At 35.5% G+C, this 25,904-nt stretch overlaps 5 protein-coding genes and 1 non-coding gene across 7 annotated transcripts; 3 read left to right on the top strand and 3 right to left on the bottom strand.

Moving 5' to 3' along the window:
- Positions 1 to 1,985: 1,985 nt before the first annotated feature.
- Positions 1,986 to 5,111, top strand: LOC7494720 (protein PLASTID MOVEMENT IMPAIRED 1). Its single transcript, XM_002307777.4, has one exon. The coding sequence runs from the start codon at positions 2,176 to 2,178 to the stop codon at positions 4,747 to 4,749; it is 2,574 nt and encodes an 857-aa protein (XP_002307813.2). The 5' UTR covers positions 1,986 to 2,175; the 3' UTR covers positions 4,750 to 5,111.
- A 2,537-nt stretch (positions 5,112 to 7,648) lies between these two features.
- On the top strand, positions 7,649 to 12,562 carry LOC7485658 (monosaccharide-sensing protein 2). Its single transcript, XM_002307776.4, has 6 exons — positions 7,649 to 8,253; positions 8,449 to 8,566; positions 8,848 to 9,408; positions 10,217 to 11,163; positions 11,357 to 11,544; positions 11,915 to 12,562. The coding sequence occupies exons 2-6, from the start codon at positions 8,488 to 8,490 to the stop codon at positions 12,354 to 12,356; spliced, it is 2,217 nt and encodes a 738-aa protein (XP_002307812.1). The 5' UTR covers positions 7,649 to 8,253; positions 8,449 to 8,487; the 3' UTR covers positions 12,357 to 12,562.
- Positions 12,563 to 12,723: 161 nt separating this feature from the next.
- Positions 12,724 to 15,887, bottom strand: LOC7494719 (protein MULTIPLE CHLOROPLAST DIVISION SITE 1). Its single transcript, XM_002306958.4, has 5 exons — positions 15,672 to 15,887; positions 15,226 to 15,561; positions 14,186 to 14,352; positions 13,519 to 13,906; positions 12,724 to 13,131 (listed from the first exon to the last, which is right to left on the bottom strand). The coding sequence occupies exons 1-5, from the start codon at positions 15,723 to 15,725 to the stop codon at positions 12,928 to 12,930; spliced, it is 1,149 nt and encodes a 382-aa protein (XP_002306994.4). The 5' UTR covers positions 15,726 to 15,887; the 3' UTR covers positions 12,724 to 12,927.
- Positions 15,888 to 15,950: 63 nt separating this feature from the next.
- On the top strand, positions 15,951 to 16,022 carry TRNAW-CCA (transfer RNA tryptophan (anticodon CCA)). The gene has a single exon. It is a non-coding gene; the product is annotated as a tRNA-Trp (tRNA).
- A 2,773-nt stretch (positions 16,023 to 18,795) lies between these two features.
- On the bottom strand, positions 18,796 to 19,702 carry LOC7485656 (RING-H2 finger protein ATL8). The gene has a single exon (XM_002306957.4). The coding sequence runs from the start codon at positions 19,535 to 19,537 to the stop codon at positions 18,953 to 18,955; it is 585 nt and encodes a 194-aa protein (XP_002306993.2). The 5' UTR covers positions 19,538 to 19,702; the 3' UTR covers positions 18,796 to 18,952.
- A 3,824-nt stretch (positions 19,703 to 23,526) lies between these two features.
- Positions 23,527 to 25,809, bottom strand: LOC7494718 (outer envelope pore protein 21B, chloroplastic). 2 transcript variants are annotated; one of them, XR_002981883.1, is made up of 7 exons: positions 25,565 to 25,809; positions 25,403 to 25,477; positions 25,165 to 25,317; positions 24,895 to 24,993; positions 24,635 to 24,750; positions 24,344 to 24,452; positions 23,527 to 23,728 (listed from the first exon to the last, which is right to left on the bottom strand). XR_002981883.1 is itself a non-coding variant. In XM_002306956.4 (6 exons), exons 1-5 carry the CDS (start codon positions 25,655 to 25,657, stop codon positions 24,667 to 24,669), a joined length of 504 nt encoding a protein of 167 aa, XP_002306992.1. In that variant the 5' UTR covers positions 25,658 to 25,807; the 3' UTR covers positions 23,527 to 23,728; positions 24,635 to 24,666. The 2 variants fall into 2 exon arrangements, 1 of the variants encoding a protein (XP_002306992.1); XM_002306956.4 differs by lacking the exon at positions 24,344 to 24,452 and having other exon boundaries at positions 25,565 to 25,807.
- Positions 25,810 to 25,904: the final 95 nt, after the last annotated feature.

Below are 25,904 nucleotides of genomic sequence, written 5' to 3'. Positions count from 1 at the left end.
AATAATGGGTTGAAAATTTGTTTTTAGGTCGAAAAAACCATTAGCCATGTTTTTCTTATCATTATAGTGACCAGAAATACAGACGACGCTCCGTCTAAATCCAAAAAAATTAGAACGGACGACATGTTATCTACCCTGGCTGCAAAAACATAATAAAGGACCCAGCTGTGTGGGTCCTAACAAAATAGATCAGGTAGGCTAGCATGACCTTTTTTTAAAAAAAAATAATTAATGCTTTATTATATGTTTTTTTTTTCAGAATTATTTTTATATTTAGATTAATATTCATTCTCTCCTTTATTTTATTTGGAGAACCTATTTTAAATGACATTTATTTGTTGATTATTTTGTATGCATTTAATTTTTGAAAAGGTTTTTTTTTATTTATCTATAATTTTTTGTATAGATGAGCTTTATTTTAAAAATAAAAAATATTTATTATCAGATAATATCTCTAATGTGTGCAGCCTTGTATAATGTTTTTTTCTCTTTTATTTTATCCAATCAATTTAATGTGTGTCTCTATTTCTATTATTATTTAATTGAATAAAAAAATTATTTTAATAAAAAAATTTAACATACACAATTGGGTAAATATCCTGTCTTGCAAGATTAAATATCTTGATTTATAACTTTCTTTCAATTTTTCTATTTTTATTTTTAGTTATTTTTATGGTTTGTTTATTTATTTATTTATTAACACATATGATTATTGATTTATTTGATTACTATATGCATAAACTTTATTATTTTTATTTGAAATTTTTTAACTATAAAAGAGTATAAAAAAACCTAACACTTTTATATATATATATATATATATATATATATATATATATATATATATATATATATATTAAAAAAACAATATTTAACCTCGCACAGTAAAGCATCTAATATTATTCTCTAAGAAGTGCCAAAGGCTTTGAACTACGGTGAGCAAAAAAATCAAGAAAATAAAAAAAAAAACCGAAAAAACCGAATCATAAAAAAAACAATTTAAACCGATTAAAATTTTAAAAAAATCAACGAGTTTAATTCGGTTTCATAAGCCTGAAACCGAAAAACTGAACCGAATCGAACCCAAACCGAAAAAAAACCGAGCTAAACAAAAAAAACGAGCCAAACCGAAAAAGCCGAGCCAAATTGGAAAAAAACAGTTTTGTTCTAAAATAACCGAACCGAACAAAAACCGGTCGGTTTAAACCGGTTTTTTTTTGAAAAAAACTAGTTTAGTTATTTTTTTAGATAAAAACTGAATCGAACTGAAAATAATCATCCCTAGTTTGCGCTCGTAGTCCTCCAGATCTGTGTACTTTAATCAAGGACTGCTCTCCATTGTTAGCCCATTAATCAGTCTTACTTGTGCATGAAGTAAATAAAATGCATAAAACAGCTTGCAAAATCTCAGTTAGAAACCAAACCCTAAATTAATCGAGTCATTTGACTTGTTTCGCTTGTTTGTCCCACCATTAATTGATTGGCTTCTCTCCTACATTCAAGCCATATCATCATATGCTTGAAAATCCTATGAAAAAATAATAACAAGTAAAATGTTTGTGGAATTGTCCCAAGTAGTAAAATGCTTCCAGATAAGCTTTAATGATTGATGAGATTTGATAGGTATAGAATCGGTGCAGGCAGAAAACTGAGCCGAGCCACATGGACTTGGCCAGTCCCAAGCTCTAATGGGTCCAGCCAACTAGACAGCAAGCAATCAGATTGTCGAGATTTTTTCATCCTAGAATTTCCCAAAACTATTGTGTTCAGTAATTAACAGAACAAGTGAACAACTCGCAATCAACTCAGCAACTCTGAGGGAAAAAAGAAAGAAATCTGACCATACAACTACCAAAAGACAATAAATTTCTTTTAGAACAAGTTGCCTCTTGTTTAAATCCTGTCCTTTTCTGATAAAAAGACAGAACAGGAACGTTCTTCTCATCTAAACCAGCCACAGAAATTTCTGGTTTTAGAAGGTCCACACATTGCCACATATAATCATCATATATGGATGTTGTTTCTCCACCTCTAGATTCTTTCAAGCATGTGATTTCCTTATCTTCTTCTTCTTCTTCTTCTTCTTCAACGTTATGTTTATATGCAAGCAATCTCAGTATCATAGGCCACCTGTTTTCACCAGTTTCTCCAGTCAGCTTTCTTTTTCTTTGAGTAATGGCAACAGATAGAAGGAATTCAAATACTCAGCTTTTGGAAGAGCTCGAAGAACTCAGCCAATCTCTTTACCAAACTCACACTTCCAGCGCCCGAAGAACTGCTTCCCTCGTACTTCCTCGAAATTCAGTCCCTTCTATAACATCAGCAGATGAGGTTACAACGGCCAAAATTGATGAAAAATCAAGCAGCAGGCCTCGGTCCAGGCGCATGTCATTGTCGCCTTGGCGTTCTAGGCCAAAACCTGACGAAGAAACCGAGCGCAAAACAACCAATATCAATCAACCAGGAATTAAGAAGCTGGATGATATATCTTCTGCAACAGAGAGAAAAGGGATTTGGAATTGGAAGCCAATCCGTGCTATTTCTCATATTGGGATGCAGAAATTGAGCTGTTTGTTCTCTGTTGAAGTAGTTGCTGTGCAAGGCCTTCCAGCTTCGATGAATGGACTCCGGCTTTCTGTTTGTGTTAGGAAGAAGGAAACAAAAGATGGTGCAGTTAATACAATGCCCTCAAGGGTTTCACAAGGAGCTGGTGACTTTGAAGAGACCTTGTTTATCAAGTGTCATGTGTACTGCACTCCTGGCAATGGGAAGCAGCTTAAATTTGAGCAGCGTCCATTTTTTATTTATGTGTTTGCAGTTGATGCTGAAGCGCTTGATTTTGGGAGAACTTCAGTGGATTTAAGTGAACTTATTCAGGAATCCATAGAGAAGAGCCAAGAAGGTACTCGAGTGCGGCAGTGGGACACAAGTTTCAGCCTGTCCGGGAAGGCAAAAGGAGGAGAGCTTGTTCTCAAATTGGGATTTCAGATTATGGAGAAAGAAGGAGGGATTGATATTTATAGTCAAGCTGAAGTATCGAAGACTACTAAATTCAAAAATTTCTCATCTTCTTTGGGACGCAAGCAGTCTAAATCGTCCTTCAGTGTCTCGAGTCCAAGGATGACATTACGATCCGAAACTTGGACTCCTTCACAGACAAAACCAGCTGCGGATATACAAGGAATGGATGACTTGAATCTTGATGAGACAGCTCCAGTTCCCTCACCACCCCCCTCAATTCAGAAATCAGAAGAACCAGAACAAAAGATAGAGGACCTTGATCTTCCAGATTTCGAAATTGTGGATAAAGGGGTGGAGATTCAAGACAAAGAAGATAGTGGCGATGGAGAATCTGAAGAAAATGTGGAAGAAAAATCACAATCAAGTGAAGTTGTTAAGGAAATAGTGCATAATCAAGTACACCTGACAAGACTAACCGAACTCGATTCAATCGCTGAGCAGATAAAAGTTCTTGAGTCCATGATGGGAGAAGAAAAAACTGCTAAGACAGACGATGAAACTGAATCACAAAAATTAGATGCGGATGAAGAAACAGTAACGAAGGAATTTCTCCAGATGCTCGAAGATGAAGAAACTGATTCATTCAAATTCAATCAACCTGAAATCCCCACTCTGCATCTCGATGGAGGTGATGATAGTACAGAAGCTGAATCCAAGGTATATCTCTCAGAACTTGGGAAGGGTTTAGGCTGTGTAGTTCAAACAAGAGATGGAGGCTACCTAGCAGCTACGAACCCACTAGATACCATTGTTTCAAGGAAAGATACTCCAAAACTAGCAATGCAGCTGTCGAAGCCACTCGTTCTTCAATCAGACAAATCCATGAACGGGTTTGAATTGTTTCAGAGAATGGCATCCATTGGTTTTGAGGAACTTTGTTCTCAAATCTTATCACTGATGCCCCTAGATGAACTGTTAGGGAAAACTGCAGAACAGATAGCTTTTGAAGGCATAGCTTCTGCAATCATCCAAGGGAGAAACAAAGAAGGCGCTAGTTCAAGTGCTGCTCGTACTATTGCTGCCGTTAAAACAATGGCGACGGCGATGAGTACAGGCAGGAAAGAGAGGATTTCAACAGGAATTTGGAACGTAAATGAAAACCCTTTGACAGCTGAGGAAGTTCTGGCATTCTCATTGCAGAAGATTGAGGTAATGGCAATTGAAGCCTTGAAAATTCAGGCAGAGATAGCAGAGGAAGATGCTCCTTTTGATGTTTCTCCACTCACTGGAAAGGCAAGCACAGACAGCGGGAAAGATCAAAACCACCCTCTTGCTTCAACCATTCCATTAGAAGATTGGATAAAGAAGTACGGCTTAGCTTCTCCAGGGGACCAAGCAAACCATTTCATCATGGCTGTGGTTGTCCAGCTACGGGATCCTATAAGGCGATACGAGGCAGTTGGAGGTCCTGTAGTTGCAGTAGTTCATGCAACACAAGCTGACATCGAAGAGAACAACTACAACGAGGAAAAGAAATTCAAAGTAACGAGTTTGCACATTGGAGGTATGAAGGGAAAGTCAGGAAGAAAGAGGAATCTGTGGGATTCGGAGAGGCAAAGGCTAACGGCAACGCAGTGGCTGGTGGCATATGGGCTTGGAAAGGCAGGGAAAAAGGGAAAACATGTGCTGTCAAAAGGGAAAGATTTGTTATGGAGCATTTCCTCAAGAATTATGGCTGATATGTGGCTCAAACCTATGAGAAATCCTGATGTGAAGTTTACCAGGTAAGACAAGAATTGTCCAAGCCTTGAGTGGATTGGCTCTTGCAATTCATCTTAAAATCACTATGGGATGGCAAATAAGCAGGTAACCTTTTTGCCAAGTAGTAGATTGAATAAGATTGGATTTGATTTGATGCAGTTGTAATTAAGTACCTTTCCTGCAATCTCTTCATCCTGCCTTCATGGCATCATACCAAACTGTGAATTAGGCTGTAATAAATTGCTGGGCTCACTTGATAAGTTCCAATTTGAGCTGAATCATGGCCTATTAGCCTTGTGTAATTAGGCTTCAAGGCCCCTTGCTGTACTTTCTCAGGTCCTTGGGCCATAAAATTAACTATCCAACAAGAAACCATTGGTGTAGTAGTAGAGCACGTGCTGTCTTTCGAGCCATGTATGTGAGTTTTTTAAGACTTTTCACAAGGAAGATTTTGTCCATGGTCAAAGTTAATCTCTCATTTTTTCTTCTCTTGGATTAACCACTAAAATATATATATATATATATATATATATATATATATATATATATATAATAAAGTTTGTCAAACTAAGAAAATGAAATCTTTGTCAAGACTTTCCGATAATGGTGGTCACCATGTATTCTCTCACCCTCTTCAGCCCCACGTTTCATTGAAATTAAAGAAATCTATTTGAAAATTTATATAAAATTGATGGAAATATAGTAGATTTTTATATATTTAAGGGTGTAAAGAAAGTATAATCTAAAATATAGTTGTACTAAACTTGACTCTTTTCTTAGACTATGTACAAAAAAAAAAAAATGAGATCCTTGTAGGGTTTATTTTTTGATTGAGCTTAAGGTTTTTTAGAAGACTTTTTAAGTTTGTTTAATTTGAATTTATAAAAAGTAATTAAAAAATAATTTGTTTCTAAAAGTAAATCCATCTAAAAATCATAAATTATGTATGGCATCCGATAAGTCCATCTTCTCCGTAGACCAAAACACATTAAAAGTAATCATGCATTAAAGAGGTGTTTGAGAATATGGTTACAGTTATTTTTTAAAGTACTTTTCGCTTGAAAATGTATTATAATTATATTTTTTATTTTTTAAAAAATTAATTTTTATATCAATATATCAAAATGATCTAAAAACACCAAAAATATATATTAATTTAAAACAAAAAATAAATAATTTTATTCAAAAGCTTGAAACGTAAAAACAAATAATCCCTGGATAACAACAGTACAAGTTTAAGGTATCATTAAGATGTCTCCAATTCAACTATTCAAGTCTCTTGATAAATTCGTAGTAAAAAAGACAAATAAAAAATCTAGATCTTGATCTCGAACATGTCCTCGTGCCTTGAAATTCTAAGGGCAATTCTTTCTGCCCCCTTGCTGACTAGTTTCCAGTTTGCTAAACGATCTATAAAGGCCTAATCCCACCTTGAAGGAACAAACCTCCCTTGGCAAGAAATTAATAAAGATCAGCTGTCCTTCAGGAAATGTCTCAACAGATCGATGAAAATAATCACATGCATACATGAGATTCTCGAAAAACACTGGTTGCCTGTAACATATTTTCAGAAGCTAACATGTGATGATGTGATTCAACCATTAAAATATGAACCTGTTTCCTCCAAAAAAGTAAAATTGCTGCGATCGACTTCTCCAAATCTACCACCTTTGTATGCGTGGTCAAATCAACAGCCAACTGATTGCCACCATGTCTATTAGCGACGAGCAAATGTTGGTTGATAGCGATGACAATCACATTGCAATGACATGCGAGTGGCACATGGTGACTAGTGGCCTTCACTGCTTCCCTCACAACTCTTGCCTTGGATATGCAGGCACCATAAGCATATAATTCAAGAAATCTTTGTTTTAACAATACGATGATCAAGTTTTTTATATTATTATTGCAAATCTGATCTAGCTGGTGTTGTGTTCAGCAAAAGTTAGTCTCTCTTGCCTCTCTTTTAATACACACACACACACACGAATTACACGATTGCTTAGCATGATTTTACAAGTTGAAGATTACAAAGTAAATCTGGCAAACTTTCCTATCTTCCCATGTGGCTCCACCAACATTTCAGCTTAATGGACTCCTGTTAGAAACTGCTGCTTCTAATCTTTGACCCGTTTCCTCCTCTTGACAGGTAGTTTTCCTGGACTTTTCTGCAGCTTAATTTCTCAAATAATATGTACTCTCGTGTTCCTTGCTTGAGCCAATTAGGAAAATTAATCATTGAATTTGTCATCCTACAAAATTTGAATTCATTAAATTTGTTGATGGTGAAGAAAACTGATGCAGAAACTAAGATTCTTGAAGGATGTTCAGAAATCCCACTTTGTAATTTGCATGAACTCTCCATATGCCAACAAGTAACAAAGGCTCGAGGGCACAGAACAAATAACTTAGTGTTCCTCGTAAAAGAATTTCTCACACAATACGGCCATTCCACAGTTAATTCCTTTTCTGAGTTGAATCTGCTTTCTTTTGACTGGCCACAAAATCACGCAATGTTTCAGCAACTTTTGGGACTAGACAATGACCACAAAGATTCGAGAAATTATTAGGGAAAGAATTCATAAAAGGTAATCATCCACCTCCAAATGTAGAGAAAAAGTCAGTTGTAGAAAGGTCAGGTGATGAATGGAAAGATGATGGGATCTCACTTTCATGTCTCCAAAAAGGGAAAGTTGGCATTTCTTGACAAACTCAATATAATTAAAACACAAATCATAAAAATTAGTAAAAAAGAAAAATATTTTGTCCATTCCCAATGGTAGAACTCCAATTCTTACAGGTATAGCACAGTACAGAGCTTGACCAAATTCAATTATTATTTATTAGAAATCAACAAATATTTAAGAAAAAACAAGAAGAAGAAGAAACATGAACACTTGATTGGTCCACACAGAGTATATACATTATGTTCCAGACTGACCCTTCTTTAGTTTTTACTCAGCTCACTGAAATTTTCCTTTTTTCACTCAATTTCTTGAATTCTAAAGTCTAAACACATTTTTTCTCCTCAAATCTATCCCCGTTTAAAAAAATCAAAACCTTTTCTGGTGAAATCGGTATCTGGAGCAATGAGAGGAACTTTAAAAAAAAAAATTAACTCAATGAAGTGGGTGAGAGAATTTTTTAGAGGTATGGTGTAAGCGTTGAAGGGTTGTTGGGAGAAAAAGGGGTCTAATATCAGTGTCAGCTTAAAAGCTGGGTTCTTTGTTGTTCACTCCATCTGTCAAATTATGAGTATATAAGTCACTTCTCCTCATTTTTTGAACCTGTCTTCTTTTTTGTTTGTCATTTGTTGTATCTTAGTGGAAAAACTGCCAGTTCAGTTAACGTACTTTGCCTGATATTTTCGCTTCTTTTTACTATTACAATCCAAGATCATTCACTGATATCAGGCTCTACTTTTAAGGATCACTGTTCTGTGTTCCTCTGTTTCTTTTAAACCAGCTTTTGTTCCTTGTTTACTTGTAAAACCCCGTATCTCAGTGTCAAGCTGAACCTCATCTTCAAGAGGTAAGCAATCTATAAAAATCTCATCTTTCTTGAATCTTTTATTTGCTGATGATTTTGGACGGTCATGTGTTTCTTTCTTAAATGAGTGAATGTGTGGTTTTTTCATTGCTTGTTTGAATTTATTAATTAGATACGGTATTGGATCTGTGGTGCTTGTTGTTTGATTGGTTTATCTGGGTTCTTGTCTTTTTACAGGTTACTTGGAAATTGAGGACTTGATTCATTGGTTAAAACATGAAGGGAGCAGCACTAGTGGCTATTGCTGCTTGCATTGGTAACTTCTTGCAAGGATGGGATAATGCTACCATTGCTGGTACTTCTCTTTAAATTTCTCATCTATTTAATCTTTTGATGTGGACCAAGAAATGTTGGATGGGAATGTTTAAAATTAAAAACTTAAAATTGTAAAGATTGAAACTATTGAGATTTGTTGTCAATGGCGGATGGTTCCAGGTCTTCCAGTTAGAACATTTTCTCTTATGAGTTGGCTGTTTCTATATTATTCTTATCTCGCACTTTTGGTGTTGAATAAGAGGTCTCGGTGTTGAACTAGAGAATGGATGCAGTTCTGTAATCTTGTTTCTATGTTTTCAGGTGCTATCATTTACGTCAATAAAGACCTCAAGTTGCAAGCAAGTGTGGAAGGTCTTGTTGTGGCCATGTCACTTATTGGAGCAGCTGCTATCACAACATGCTCAGGACCCATATCGGATTGGCTCGGTCGGCGTCCAATGCTAATAATCTCATCCATTCTCTACTTTGTCAGTGGTTTGGTAATGTTTTGGTCGCCCAATGTTTACGTCCTGTGCATAGGAAGACTGTTAGATGGATTTGGCATTGGTTTAGCAGTTACTCTTGTTCCAGTCTATATATCTGAGACTGCCCCATCAGATATAAGGGGAATGTTAAATACTCTACCTCAGTTTGCTGGTTCAGGTGGCATGTTTCTGTCATACTGTATGATTTTTGGGATGTCATTGACAGCTTCACCTAGTTGGAGGTTGATGCTTGGAATACTTTCCATTCCTTCTTTACTATATTTTGCACTCACAGTGTTTTACTTGCCTGAATCTCCTCGATGGCTTGTGAGTAAAGGAAAGATGCTTGAGGCAAAGCGGGTTCTCCAGAGATTGCGTGGCAGGGAAGATGTTTCAGGTTCACGCATTATTCTTTCACTGCTGTTCTTTTTCTCTTTCTTTTTTCTTCTGAAAGAAGGTATAGAAATTTAGATTAAGGGCTGAGAGAATAGCCTGGTCTTTCTTGTTTTAGACAAGATACTGGATCTCGCTGACTCAAATGGTAGTTTGTTTGAATCATTAGCTTGAATGCATGTTGAAGAATTTCCATGACTGATGACAGCATGTGTAATTCACTGGGAACAGATTTTTGAAGTACCCAACTTTACACATGCAGCTAACTTAAACATCTATGTTTTCATTGGTCAACTTGACTTCTTTGTTATACATGATAAATCTAGAAGCTTTTGATGCATGCTAATCTTGCCCTGTCCTGTAAGTTTACTTTGACGTGGTTTTGAGGGAGTCATTCTGTTTTTCTCAGCAATCGTCTCTGTGGAATTGTGAAAACCATATTGTTGGAGGCCATTTTTTTTATTTTAATGGTAGAGTTCCAATCAATTTACATTCTTGTTTGGTATCCTTAAAACCTGACCAATTGTTTTGGAGAGAAAGTTGAGGTATGTAGCTTTATCTGCCGATTATACTTTAAATTGCTGAGGAGCTTAACTTGATAGGAGGGACTAAAACTATTTCACTGTTGAGAGGTCATTTCTTTTCAGGATTCAGTGTCCATAAACTTGAGCATAATATGTAAATGTTTTTAATAGTATTCAGATTTTTTGTTTGGTGAATTTGCAATGGTAGGAATTTAGGCTTCTCCTTTTGTACAAGTAGCTTATAAAACTCGCGTATGTGGCTGTTGCTAAAGCTTCTATGATGCACAGGCGAGATGGCTTTACTGGCTGAAGGTCTTGGTATCGGGGGTGAAACATCCATAGAAGAGTACATAATAGGCCCTGCTGATGAACTCGCTAATGGTCAAGAACCCACTGTTGATAAAGACAAAATCAAGTTATATGGACCTGAAGAAGGCCTTTCCTGGGTTGCTAAACCCGTTACTGGACAGAGTTCTCTTGCTCTTGCATCACGCCATGGAAGCATGGTGAGCCAAGGCGTGCCTCTTATGGACCCTCTTGTGACTCTTTTTGGTAGTGTTCATGAAAAGCTCCCTGAGACAGGAAGCATGCGAAGCATGCTTTTCCCTAATTTTGGCAGCATGTTTAGTACAGCAGAACCTCACTTTAGGACTGAGCAATGGGATGAAGAGAGTGTACAAAGAGAAGGTGAGGGCTACACATCAGAGGCTGGTGGTGGGGATTCCGATGACAATTTGCAGAGTCCACTAATCTCACGCCAGACAACAAGCATGGAAAAGGATATGGCCCACCCAACTTCCCATGGCAGTGTTCTGAGCATGAGACGGCATAGCAGTCTAATGCAAGGAGTTGGGGATGCAGTTGACGGTACTGGCATTGGTGGGGGTTGGCAGTTGGCATGGAAATGGTCTGAGAGGGAAGGTGAGGATGGAAAGAAGGAAGGGGGATTTAAAAGGATTTATCTGCACCAAGGAGGAGTTCCTGGATCCCGACGCGGGTCTCTTGTTTCGCTTCCTGGTGGTGATGTTCCTGAAGAAGGTGAGTACATCCAGGCTGCTGCTCTGGTAAGCCAGCCTGCTCTTTATTCAAAGGAGCTTATGGACCAGCATCCAGTTGGACCCGCAATGGTTCACCCATCTCAAACAGCTACAAAAGCTCCAATTTGGACCGCTCTGCTTGAACCTGGAGTTAAGCATGCATTGTTTGTTGGGATTGGAATTCAATTACTTCAGCAGGTACTCCATGACTTCATTTGTTATCTTTTGCTCTCTCTCTCAGTTAATTGAATTAAATTTAAGTTCTCAATCCATTCTAATCCACATTTATGTGGGGTTTAATATCCTGGCTCTCTCATTTTGACCAAAATCATAATGTGATTTATGTTGTTAATAGCTGGGTTTTTTTTTTTTTTTTCAAATTTGCATGTAGTTTGCTGGCATAAATGGGGTTCTATACTACACCCCTCAAATTCTTGAAAAGGCAGGTGTTTCGGTTCTTCTTGCTAACCTGGGCCTCAGCACTACCTCTGCGTCATTCCTTATAAGCGCATTTACAAACTTTCTTATGCTTCCATGCATAGGTGTAGCGATGAGGCTCATGGATATCGCGGGGAGAAGGTGATTTCCTTTCTTCATTCCATCTTTTGTTTTGGAACAGACTAACAAGAAAACTCTTCCTTCTACCAGTTGCCTAAAAAAGAAACTTGTCTGTTATCCCTTTTCATTCCGAAGGGATCAGTTTCAGTTTTGGGAGGTACCATCACCTGTTCAATGCATCATTGTTTCCCCTCACTCAAAGATTGAAGTGAGAGCTGTAATGTTCAAATTTTGGCGAATGAGAACATCCTTTTTTATTTTCATAAGAAGAATCGCACAATCTTTTTTTATATATACGGGGAGGGGGTGCCTGCTGTTATGTTGTGTCTATCAACGTTTAGATCTATTTGTGACTTGCATGTTTATTAATCTCTTCCTCTCCTTGTTTCAGGACGCTCCTACTTACCACAATTCCTGTGCTGATACTTTCCCTCATCGTCTTAATTATTTTTGAACTAGTGACTGTGAGCTCAGTCGTCAACGCTGCAATTTTAACTGCTTGTGTTATCATATTCATCTGCTGTTTTGTGTCTGCTTATGGACCAATTCCTAATATCCTCTGCTCAGAGATCTTCCCCACAAGAGTCCGAGGCCTCTGCATTGCCATTTGTGCCATGGTTTACTGGATTGGAGACATCATTGTCACCTACACACTGCCTGTGATGCTTAGCTCGATTGGCCTAGTCGGTATCTTTGGCATTTATGCTGTTGTGTGCGCAATCTCTTGGATCTTTGTTTTCTTGAAGGTCCCTGAGACCAAAGGAATGCCTCTTGAAGTCATTACAGAGTTCTTTGCGGTTGGCGCCAAACAAGCTGCTGCCAAGAAGGAATGATTCAGAAAACTTGAAGCATTTGCTGATTGTTTTTATTAGGATTTAATTAGTTTGCATTCATTTTTTAGGTTTAAAAAGGAAAGGCCCCCAGCTGTGCGATGTCTTGCATGAAAGAAATATTGAGATTGGAATGTTTAAATACTAGAACTTGCAAATGAATAATCCGGCATTTAAATTAATCAATGAGATCTTCTAATTGATGGCAAGCTACAAGCCAAAGACCACAACTACAACATTTACAGAGACCATCTGGCTTCTATGCACCACATCAATAAACATAAACATTCATTGCTGCTAGTGCCCAATTTTGGGAGCAGAGCTTCCAGGTAAGGACTCTAAGGTCAGCATTCTATGATGGGAATGTGTAAACAAAATAAAGTCGGTTGCAGACCTACCGGTCTATTCACAGCCCAACCTAAGTTTTTTACAACAAACTGGACTACAGTAAATTGACATCAAAATTTCACTGGCAATTTCAAGCAAATATCCAGATCTGTATGGTAAGACTAAAAAAATCCATCGTATGTGGCAGAATAAACATATTTGACAAATGATATTAATATTGAGTAGTTTAGGGCTTCTGCATTTCCTCTGAGGATGAACTGCTGTTAAAAGGATTTGGGGCACGATCTGATTGCGAAGGCTTAGAATCGCCAGATTGACTTTTAAAGGGGTTCTGTTCGACAAGCTCATTTGACTTTGGATTAAACCTGAATGGTCTCTCAAATTCTTTAGCATTTCCGGTGTCAATGACTAATTTATTGAGTTTTTGCTCCTGCAAACAAACAGTAAAATAAAGTTCAGAGGGAACTGCAGCATGCAGCACGGAGGGGAAATACAGCAACGAAATCAGAAACATTAAGCTATAGAGTAGTGCAGGACCATACAGAAATGGGATATATGCATGGATCTGCTAAGTTAATTTCCTGCTAGCTTCATATAATGGCACATGTACAATAGCTGTCAAAAGCAAAAGGACAACATGGCAAAAACCTGGTGCTTTGGGGTCCTCAGAATTTTCCAAAATTAGGAATAGGCCAAGCAGCATGTTTTCTTAAATAGTTGTTTTGGGGGGTGCACTTCTCATTGCAGAGAATACGTTCTTCCCTTTCTATTTGTAAATTATCAAGGCATTAAATGCACAAATCTTTGAAGTGCTTACATTTTGTAGTGCTTCTAGTTTTCTTTGTAGTGCCTCATGCTCAGCTTTTATACGGAATGGAACACCATGCTTTTGATATACATTGTTTTGAGCCAAGTCTTCGTCAATGTCACTAGCAGTAGTTGCAAAAGGATGATTTGTAGGAATCCATCTGACTGTGTCAGGGTCAACATCAGGAGGTACTGGATCCCCTTCTTTAAGGAAAATGGTTGGTCTTTTCCACTGGTATGCTCGCGATCTCCTTCTCTGATGGATGGCTTGTTGCTCTTCCGTTAGAGTAACTGGGGCTAAGAGATAAACCTTTCCAAATATCTCAATGGTTGAATTGCTCTTGCCAACTTTAACCAATGGATTATTGAATGGATCCTCATATTTGAGAGGACTTGATCTGTGTATAAGAGATTTCACATTAAAACCACATTATTATCATTCAATCAGCACGTGATAACTAAAGATTAGCATGAAATGTGATTCTTACACCTAATTGAGAAAAAAGAGGGGAGGGGAGATGGAGCAAATTAGTTTCTTCAAATAAAGACCATGCAATGGCAATCCTTCTTCAGGAATAGAAAGTAACATTCAAACCACAGTAAAATAATCGTTCAACAATGTGCACAGAAACAATGCAGAGGACAATAGGAGAAAGTATTGGGGATTGAAATCATACATGCCTCTTCTATCCGATCTCAGCTGGCCACGTCTAACAAGATCAGCTACAGAGCCAGGACGGCTTGGCCTTGACTTCCTAACCATGTATACTCTCACAGAAACAACCAAAAATGCAGTAGCAATACATAGCCATATTACAAAATTGCTTCCAGCACCTCTTTTCATCTGATAAAATCAAGAATCCTCTATTAATAAAAAGCAAGAGTAGAATAATCTATATTTAGAATGCCAAAATACCCCTTATGATCACATGATCTTTTCATCAAAGACAGACTAACAACCTATCCTCAAAAAATCACAGCAGCAAACAAGAATTGCCAATGGATGGATCAAGTTTAGAAGTACGCCGTACCCATTCTCGCTTCCAATTAAAAATTACAACTACTTGCAGATAATCAAAGACTCAAAGTAGCAAATAACCTGAAAATGCTAACCTAGTCAACAAATCCAAACAGAAGTTTTGGTTTCACATTTTAACTGTTACAAGGTAGATATCGTGTTAATGCCTGCTGAGTTCATTCAAGATGCCTACCCAGTTCCTATTACTCAGCAAGAAACAGTAAAAAATCCACATTTTTCCAGAACATACAAGCATTTCCAAGACTATAAAAACACACAACACAATCATGCTTACATTGAGAGCAATTCGTATTCGTTGAGGATTCAATAAATAAAGAGAACTCACCACAAAAAAAAAATTCCAAATTTTGCCAAAACATATAAGCATTTCCATTGAGAGCAATCCGTATTCGTCAACGATTCAATAAATACAGAAAACTTTCCACAAAAACAAAATTTTCAAATTTTGCAAAAACATAGAAACATTTCCAAGACTATAAAAAAACACAACACATTCATGCTTCCAATGAGAGCAATTCGAATTCATCGATGATTCAATAAAACTAGAAAACTCACCACGAAAACAAAATTTCCACATTTTGCCAACACATATAAGCATTTCCAAGACTATAAAAAAAAACACACATTCATGCTTCCCAATAGAGCAATTCGATGATTCAAACAAACTAGAAAACTCACCACAAAAACAAAAGGAGGGAGAGTGGTAATCATTCCCTGAAATTTGGAAATTGGGTCTTTTTTCCAATCCAGTAGTGCAGAGGTCCCACTCTCACTCTCACTCTTGTTGACCACTGTTTTTCCCTTGTCTTGAATACATTGTTCCTCGACCTCTTCGTCTTCGGGATTCGCCGAATTATCATTATCATTATTAATTGCAGCTCTAAATCGAAACTTTGGATTAATTAACAAAACTCGATTGCAATTGGGTAGTGAAAAAGACAAGACAAAATCCCTCCTGAGTTTCACTACATTCGGAGAAAACCGGTGTTTTGATGCCCATAACGATGACGGCGGCTACATAACATCATCAGATAATCAAACACCATCAAAGTACACTACACTATATGTTATAAATGGGGAAAATTTAGCACTAAGATTGAATAATAATAATCAGTAATAATTACCTGGATAGAGAAAGAGTGAAATTGCGGAGTCGAAATTGATGATGTTGTTGCCATTTTCAAGAGGGTTTAGGAGCATCAACAGTTTCAATTTCATAATCAACTCAGCTTCGATTGATTATATACCATAACTCAGCACTAAATCCCAAACTCCGTTTTGGTTTTGTTTTCTTCTAAACAAATGCCTGCCCCCTCGCTTAACACGGCCGCTTTACGTTTCAGTTCTTCTGTCTCTCGTAGAAATTGTTTTAGTATTCTTTATCCCTAAAGCACACAACAAGTGGATCCGTGGCGCAATGGTAGCGCGTCTGACTCCAGATCAGAAGGTTGCGTGTTCGATTCACGTCGGGTTCAATTCCCAGCTGTTGTTTTTTTTTTTGGCTCTTCATTTTTATTTAATCATGGCAATTTATTTATTCCAATAACAAAAAAAAACAATTGACTTAAATAATCCTATATTAAGAGTTAAATTGGCTAAGTAATGGGTCATAATTACTATGAAGAACCCACATGGCTAAATGATCTTTTATATTTTTTTTTCAATAGTAACTCTAGGTATTGTTGCATGTAATGTAGGATTAGTGGTTATATAACCATCAATTATTGATAAATCTGAAAAAAAATATTATAATATATATTATAATTCATAAAATTAAAATTAATTTATAAGGAGAAACACAAATTAGCCTCTAATGTTTTACTCGATTCTCAAATCCCATGAAAATATTAAAATATTCATGATAGTTTATAAAATTAAAAGATACATTCATTGAATCCAATAATTTGACATAAAGTTAATACTTTTATACATGACTGCGGATGGTTTATAGTTGGCGAAAATTGTGCCCTGCACATGATCCCACGGCTTATAGTCACAAGAAAATAAAGATGGTTGTATGTTAGGTATTGTAATATGAAGTGTTTTTTATTTAAAAATATATTATTAAAATATATTTCTTATATTAATACATTAAAAGCATTGAAAAATACTATATTAATTAAAATATATTTTCAAAACACATAAAAAAACAAAAGATACCATACTTGAAAGACTTAATATCACTTTTTGTGGTTTATGGAGTGGAGGTTTATTTTATTGAACGGCTCCAAGTAAAAGGGAATAAACGGTTCATTTCATGGAATATATATATATAAGAAATATTGCCTTTAATTAATTACCATATTGTGGACCAACACCATCTTTATTAGGTAAAGACAGGAAAGAGGATGATCGCATATTTCTATATAAATGAGGTTCTTTACGTGAACATTTATTTAGTGAATATTTAATCATATCTTAAGGAGATTATTTTAGTGGCCATTAATTTCTTGTTCATAGGTTAGTTAGTGGGTTTGTTGACTATATCGTTACCATGGCCGCAAACAATAAGAAATTAATACATCCTTCGCCCCTTTTGTTAATTATTCGTATTTTTTAATGAGATTGCATGTCAATAAATTTTTATTTTTATTAATAATTTACGATAAAAATAGATTAAATTAATTTTAAGTAGAAATATACTTGATAAAACCCACCCGAAGCAGTTTTTTATTTATTTTTTAAATACAGTATAAGTTATAATATACAAGTTAAGAGTTGAATCTTTTAATTTAATTTTTAAATAAATCAGGATTTTAACTCAATTTGAAGTGAAAAAATAATTTAAATTAAGGATTATTTGTATTCAAGTATAATCATAACCTTTCTTTAAGCAAAAAAACAACTGAATCAAATTATTAAAATCATGGCACTAGTAAGTAGTAACCAAAGTTTTCAATATTTATGGCCTGACGTAGTACGAGCACTTGCAATCTCTCTCATCCTCCAGCCTCCAACACAATGGCTCCTCCTTCTTCGTTCGATGACAAGACAGTTCTCTACTTATCTTGTACAAGCCTTGGGATGGGACACATGTATTGCTGCACTTAATTTCGCGGTTGCCACTTTCTGACGCCATTGTGGATCCGAGGAATATTATCATATTTATTAACCCATTAATGTTTGCTCTCAATCTTATAGCTTTGTCAACGAAGGCGATGGATGATATATAAAATTAAACATTCCACTTTATAATTGGGACAAAGTAATATGATTTACTTCTTGATTTTTTCACGGCTCCTGCTTCTAATAAAATCCTATGTTTTGGTGTTTTTTCAAAGTATTTTTAGTTTAAAAAATGTTTTTAAATAATATATTTTTTAATGTTTTATGATAATTTTGACGTGTTTATATCAATAATATAAAAATATATTTTAATACATTTTAAAATAAAAAATTATTTTAAAAAATATTCTTCACCGCAATACTAAATATCAAGACATCGACTAGAAAATAACAAATTCACCATAACCAATCCAAGCGGTCTTCTCATGAGATTAAAAAAGCAATTAGTTAACATTGATTGGTGTAGCTCAACTGATCAAGCTCTGGAGTTTGCTCCTCAGATATCACCAATTCAAGTTTTATAAACCTCAGGGCCACTGGAGGTTTACATGGTCGTTAACTTCAGGGTCCGTGAGATTAGTCGAGCGCGCACAAGTTAACCCGGACACCCATGTTAATCAAAAAAAAAAAATAGTTTTTGCCATTGAAACATCATTGTTTTAATTAAAAATAAATTAGTAAACTCACCCTAGATCTAAAATATAAACTATGGGGTAGATAAATTAACTTAAGTCAATTCGATGCATTCAAAACAGCACATTTCAAGTTTTTTATATATAAATTAGATCAAGATATGACAGGGTTGATCGGGTAACTAATTAAATCCCCAAGTAAATTGAGTTTGATCGGGTTGTCTCGCATACAGCTTAATTTAAAATACAATGAATGTCGGATGCTTAATCAATGGAGCATCGGATTCACCTCTAAAATCGGGTCGGATTTCATACCGCTCGTTTTAAGTTTTAACAATTGCCGTTTAACTGCTGTACCGCTACTCCGGAGCTTTGAAGGCAAGCAAGCATCTCGTCAACGCAGGCCAGAACTCAAGTGGTGGATATTTGATGGCTAATGTTTGACAGGTGCCCCTCGCCTACTGGATTCCTCTCCTTCAAACAACTTCTAGCTTGTCTTTTGTTATTTATTTTTTTATTTCCTGATTTCTATTTTCAACAACATTCATCAAATTACCAAACAGCCACTATCCTAATATAAATAGCATTAGCTTACAATCCTGAATTGATTAATATCATATTTAATTAGTAACAAGATTAAATTGCTAGCTATAATTTTTTTTATATATATATAAATAAGCTCTAATATTTTAAATAAGCTAACTAAGCTACGGCAAGAACCTATTTGCATCATCTTCACACTCCTTTAGTCCAGCCTCAGTTTCAGCCCCACCACCGCCACTAATAGAACTCGAACCTGAAGGCAAACCCCCGCACTTCTGACACCTGTCAACCATCAAAATCTGACGGCAAGAAGGGCACGAAGAGTGAGACCCCAACCACGTGTCAATACAAGCCACGTGAAACCCATGTCCACACTGAGGCAACACACGGATTTCATCTCCAACTGAGAATTCCGTTAAGCAGATTGCACAGTCGGAGAATTTTCCGGCGGAATCTTCAGAGAAGGTTTGTTTGGGGAGGGAGCGGAGGGTTTTCTTTTTCAACCCCTTGTTGGCGACGGAAGGAGGAGGGAGAGGAACTGGTGGTGCTGGAGTATGGGATGATAAGCGGCGGAGCCAAGCGCAGCGAGCTACAGCGATTAGGCCAAGAACACAAATTAGAGCGCAGAGAAGTGCTGCTAGTATGACCATGAAGTCTGGGTCCACCGTGGCTGGTGGTTGTGGGGGCGACCCAGTGGTAGTCGCCGAAGAGTTCATGTCAGCGTTTAGGAGCCTGAAAGGCCGAGTCATGTTAGCGAGATGGATAGAGAGTAGCTCTGTTTCGTTTCTTTTATTTTTCGAGAGTGCGTGCTAGAGAGAGAGAGACAGGGAGAGTGTTGTGTTCTTTCATGTCAGGAGGGTTTGGGGTAAGGAATAAAGATTTTAAGTAATAAAATTTATTTTTTGATTTTTTATTATAAAATTTGGAACATGTTGATTTACTTCATTCTCGTGTAAAACCTTTTTTTTAATCTTGTTAAAGGTTTAAATTAGATTTTGGCGTGTGTTAAAACTATTTTTTTTGTCAATCAAATTCTAAATTGATCGTCCATGTTATAAGTTTATACCAAAATTTCTTCCAAATTAAATTTTTTAGTCTTTAATTATTATTTCAAGATAAAAAAAAAAGATAAAAACAGATAGAACAAATAAAACATGTTTTTTGTTTTTTTATTTAAAAAGATATGAATTTACTTGTAATATATATATATATATATATCTTCATCTCGTCAATTAAATATGTTTTTTGTTTTTGTTTTAAAATGATAATTAAATACAAGTTTGACTAATTTAACGCAACTTATTTGATGTTTGTTTTGAATTTAAAAAAAAAATATTAAAAATTCTCTCCTTGGCCATTGTTTCTTGGGCTTAGTTAGGAAATTATTTATTAAAAAAATATTTTTTGTTATTTCCCCCCATTTGTTTGGATTTAATTTTTACATCATAACTTTTCAAACAATCAAGCCTGGCCCTCTGTCATCCTTGAAATATTTCTATCCGAATTTATATCTAAACCGAGCTTAAAATAAAATCACGAGGGGGCTTAGACTTGTAAGGAAAAAACATGGCTTGAATATGAAATTTTAATACAATATTTTTTTTAAAAAAATATACTGAAAAAATAATATATTAATTTTTAATTATGAATTTAAAATATGATATATATTTAACTATATATTTTTTAAACATTAAAACAATAACATTTTGAGATAATAATATATTAGGTTAACATTCATCAATTTAAATTAATCAACCAAACTCATGATTCAGTTCACGAGACCGTGATAACTTTAGAAAAAAATAAATTAAAAAAAATATTCACATACTTTGTTTGTTTTTTTACCTTCGGTAGGAAATCATTATGGAAATGTTGAAAGAAAAAATCAAAAATAAAAATATTTAATTAAAACAATAAAATTTTTTAACTTAAACTTAAATTAACCTATGAACATCCATTCTAAATATACATTCTACTAAATTTATTAACTTTATATTCTCGGAATTATTCCTCGTTTAATAACAGGGGCGCGAGACATTTTTTGCATGAAATAACATTTATTTTTTTAAAGACAGAAAAATGAGGACATTTTTTAGCACGAGCTCATGCTAATAAAAGACCTGATTCATGCACTAGCCTCTTAATATTTTCATTAGGTTAAAGGGTAGATAATCTATTGTTCATCCTTTATTAATTTTTTAAATATTGTTATTGACATGTCGACGACTAGCCCAATTTCCAGCGACTGTAAGGTCACCAAGAAATTGAGCTATGGTTATTTTATGTCTGAAATTTGATTTTCAACCAATTTTTTTATAATATTTTCATTATGTTAAATGGTAGATGATGTGTTGTTCCTCCTTTATTAATTTTTAAAAGATAGATTTAGAAAATAACTAGGACGACGTCATTAATTACTAAAAGTTAATTACTAAAAGGTGCCATGAAATTATCCATTTTATTGGGTAAGTAATCAGCATCCCGGCACGATACTTATCAGACACGTCCTTTCTTTCTTGGTCCAGATTTCTTGTTTTTTCAAAGCAATTACCACCCATCATCAATCACGGGATTGCTCAGTCAGTGCCCACATTACTCAGAACAAATATTTATATATATTAACCATAGTGTCCCAGTATAGCGTTTTAGTAATAAGAGCTTCGGGCTAAAAAAATTATTTATTTTTGTAGTTTTAGATTCGAATCATATTATTATTAATACGATGATCATTGAAGATTTATATGGTTGTTAACTTCGAGACCCGTGAAATTAATCGAGATACATACAAACTGACTCGGCACCCATGTTAATAAAATATATATATATATATATATTGAACTACACATGAGCAAGGTGGGGTAGGAGCAGAAAATGAAGTCAAAATCCGAGTTCATGTGATTGAAATTCCGCAGACCGAAAGTATATGCTGGGAAGCAATACTGATGAAGTAGAATTAAGTAGCCATAAAAAAACCTTAATGCTTCCTTTGACTGGCAAGAACGAACCATTTCCTCTCTTGTACTAGAGAGTAGCATTATTCCGTGGATTGTCCCATTTTCGTAGAAAGCAGTAATCGCAAAAGAGATTCGAATGCTATTCATAAATATATTAATAAATAAATGAGATTCCAATGTAATAATTGACTTGAAAAAAGAAATCGCTTGCAAGTAACTTGTAAATTATTAGGTTATTTTTTTATTATTAAAACAATATTTTGTTCTTATTTTTGATATTGATCCCATGGATAGAGTGTAATTAAGTTAACCAAATCATTAGAAACTTAACTGGGTTAATCAAATCAATATCTTTTATAATTTAACTAAAAGCTTGAATTATATTTTGAATTATAAATTCCTTACATCAATCCACGAACTAGTTTTAATTAAAGTTTTTTTATTTTGTAGTTTAGATCATCTTCAGGTCATGATCCAAATCCCCATTGAGTATTTAAAAGTGTGAAAGCCTCTGTTTTTTAGTATGTTCACTTTAAAAATATTGAAAAAATATTTTTTAATGTTTATTTTATGATTCTAATAAAATATTTTCAAGAAAAAAAATGTTATGCATCACAATATTAAACACATAGTTAACAAATAGGACATCAAAATGATCAAAAAAACATAAAATAAAATAATTTAAAAAATTCAAATTTTTGATAAACATACCACTTCGAGTGTGCACCGGTCGCCTCGTCCCTTTTACTAGCCATGCACTCCTGGCCTTACCCGATAAGGTCGTGCCTCTGATACTGTTATTTTGAAGAAATCAGAGTGCTCAAAGCAAGTTAATGCTTTGAATACGTTAGCGTGAGATAACATCATATGATCTTGATTCTATTGTGTTGGCCTTCGAGATTAGAGTAATGATTAACAAGAACAGTTGTGGATCGATGCGGATCGCAATGACAGCCAAAGCCCAAACCTTTAAAACGCTCATAGATACCAATATTATAATTGTGGATCGCAGAACACATCATCACGACGTGCCTTAGCACATGCATGCTTTGAGCATCAGAATGTGAGCTTCCATTTTTTTCATATCTTTTCAGGACCGTTTGGAAACGCGGTCCAACTCACGTTTTTAAAAAAATCAATTTTTTTTTGCTAAAAATTATTTTTTTTATGTTTTCGGATTGTTTTGATGTGCTGATCTTAAAAATAATTTTTAAAAATAAAAAAAATATTATTTTGATATATTTCTAAATAAAAAAACACCTTAAACTGCAACTGCAATTCCAATCCCAATCCAATCCCAAACAAGCTTGGAACACGTAGCTGCCAAACGCTCTCGAAGGTCAGGTCAAGTAGTGTTCCATGAACTAAACACGTGCCACGTGGAAAACAAGGCGCGAAAATTTCGAACCCATAGCATACGTTGGGTAATTAGATAAAAAGACTTTGTGTGACAGACACCCTTGTCGTGCTTGTGACCTGTGAGCTGTGACTTGTGTGGTAAACATTCAACGACCCACCGAGGTATGTGCCATGCGCGTTGCTTCCTCTGTCGCCTCCAAACTTATCCACATTATTCCGTCTTTCCCTGCCGAATTTTCCATCAATATTTTACCATATTGATGGATCTCACTTCCGTTCAAGAGAAGAGAGGGGTACAGAAACACAAATTTTCAAGCCTTCAAAGTCGAAGGGCCGCCTCCGTGGTAACGTGGTTCAGTGACTGATTCTAGCTCATGGCTCATGGACGTGAATTATATATTTTTGTTTTACGTGCCAATTTGAAGTTATGCAAAGAAATGATTTCCATATCCCAGGCATGAAACAATGTTCAGTATATGGAACAAGGATATGAAGCATAATGTTTAAAAGGGAATACAATCCTCAATTTACCTACATAATACATAGCTAAGCAATTGTTTGTTCAAATCACCCCTGTAACGATGTGCTCTTATTGGAATTCCAAGTAGGCCAAACAGAAACTACTCCCTGCAAACAAGAACGTGAAACCGTAGTCAGACTACAATAAATGATGGACCCGTCACTGTAAGAATATCAAGAACAAGAATGCTAGATCACGGTCAGTTTATGCTAAAAGGTAGACAAGCCACTTCAAAAGTGGCATCCAGTTATATCTTCTCAAAGCATCATCCCAACAAGATAATATTGCAATAAAAAATAATCTCCTAAATTTCATTTGCTACCAATTTCAACATCTACCACCTAATCATCCACACCATTACTTGTCCAGTTGACTATCAGATTGCATCTCAAAGGACCGCTCTGCTTCCTAGCCATGAACCATGGCACTTTCATCGGGAAAAAAAGACACAGGATTGGATATATCCAACTGAAATCAAGCTATCCATGCAAAAAGTTGAAAATAAAAATCAAATTTACCAACAAATAGAAACATAGATCAATAGAAGAGTCTATTGTACACAGAAAATACAAGTTTTTGCTCATCAGCTCAAATGACCTTCTTAGTTTCTTCATTTAAATACATGTTGGCAGCAGGGTGTTAGAAGATAAATGGGTGAGGGGTATTAGTATATGCTGATTTCCTATCTTAACTTCATATACAACACACACTTAGTTGGATACCTTATGCAAGTCACAAACACTAGTTCGACAAGTTCCATAATCAGCAATGGAGAACTAGAATTACGCATTCTACTGAATCCCACAAGAGGGTCAAATTGTAACGAACAATCTACACAAAAAGAGATCACCTAAAATCAGCATGAAAGGTAAGAATTCTTGATGGATGAAAATTTGTGAAAAATCTAATTGATGGCCCTAGACATATTAGCAGATTGCAGTTTATTATTCAGTCCGGTCAGAACCTAAAACAAATAAATAAATCAACAGGCATTCTACAGTCACGCATCTCACCTCTAAGAGAATATATCATGCTCTTTCTTTGCTCACAAATCAAATTTGACATTCCATTTACCATTCATGTCAGCATTGAGGGTCCAATTATTTTCCTTAATCTGCAGATAAGGCACCTGAATAGGGAAAATAAATAAATAAATAAAAAGTGGAAAAAGGAAGACAACTCAAGTCGAAAGCAGTTGCTTTTGACTATGGCAATGTATAACACAATGCACAGGCTTTCAGATGTTTTAACCATAAAGCTATGGGAAATGTACCTTGGTAATCACTTCATACCCAATTCTGAATCTAACATCTTGTTCTCTATGGAAATTATATATGCTCCAAGAAACGTCCGCAGCTGCTTTTGAATTCCTCTGTCATGGTAAGGGAAGGAAATTAGCTGCATATGGTAGCTAGAACAACAGCTTACAATCTACTTCAATCAATGAACAAAATCTCCAAATAAACTACACAGTATCAAAAACTTACATTACAAATAAAAAAAATACCAATTCTCATATACAAAACGCAAAGAAAACACCAACCTGTTTAAATTCTTTGTCAACATCACATCGTCCCTTAACATTGAAGCTTATCAAACCATCATTTGTCACAGGAAAACCCTTTTTTCCTCGAACAAAATACCTGAGTTTTTCATGCTTATCATATTGCAATCCCACTCCAAGACAAGCAGACAACTACAGTTAAATCAATACAACGTCAGCCCGTATTCTTAAAAGAACAAGACTTATCTCCCCATATTAAGGATTACAAGAAACATACATCTGGGTAAAAGTGTCTTATCATTGCACTGACATAACTAGGAGCTCCAATTCTTGTATCTAGCTCCCCATGAACCTAACCAAAAAAATAAATAAATTAAAGCCCCAAATTTGCATTTTAAAGAATTCCCATAAATAATATCAAGAAATCAACCCGAGTTACCTGCAAGTGGGTGCTGGAATCAATGGCAAACCTCTCCTTGGCATGAATTTTAAGGGCTTTGGAATCTACTCCATATCTTAGAGATGTCTCCATTGTTGTATCTCTAACAATAATCTAAAAAATCCACCGAAACCCAAGTAGATTGTAAAAACCTGGTTCTGGTGGCTGCGCCTCCGACGCAGTGGTGAAGACTTGTGTAGAGAGAGTGTTGTGTTTCCCACCCGGTGTTATCTTCAAGCTTCGGCCATTTTTAGGTGTCACGTGTCCACGTTTCGTCTTTTCCGGCCCATAAAATGGGTCGCATGGGTGAGTATTACGATTTGAGTTTGAAGGGCCTAAG

The sequence above is a fragment of the Populus trichocarpa genome, chromosome 5 (assembly GCF_000002775.5).
Source record: "Populus trichocarpa isolate Nisqually-1 chromosome 5, P.trichocarpa_v4.1, whole genome shotgun sequence".
In the NCBI taxonomy this organism is placed as follows: domain Eukaryota; kingdom Viridiplantae; phylum Streptophyta; class Magnoliopsida; order Malpighiales; family Salicaceae; genus Populus; species Populus trichocarpa.
Note: the sequence above shows the minus strand (reverse complement) of the source record. Positions and strands in the feature narration are given on the sequence as shown.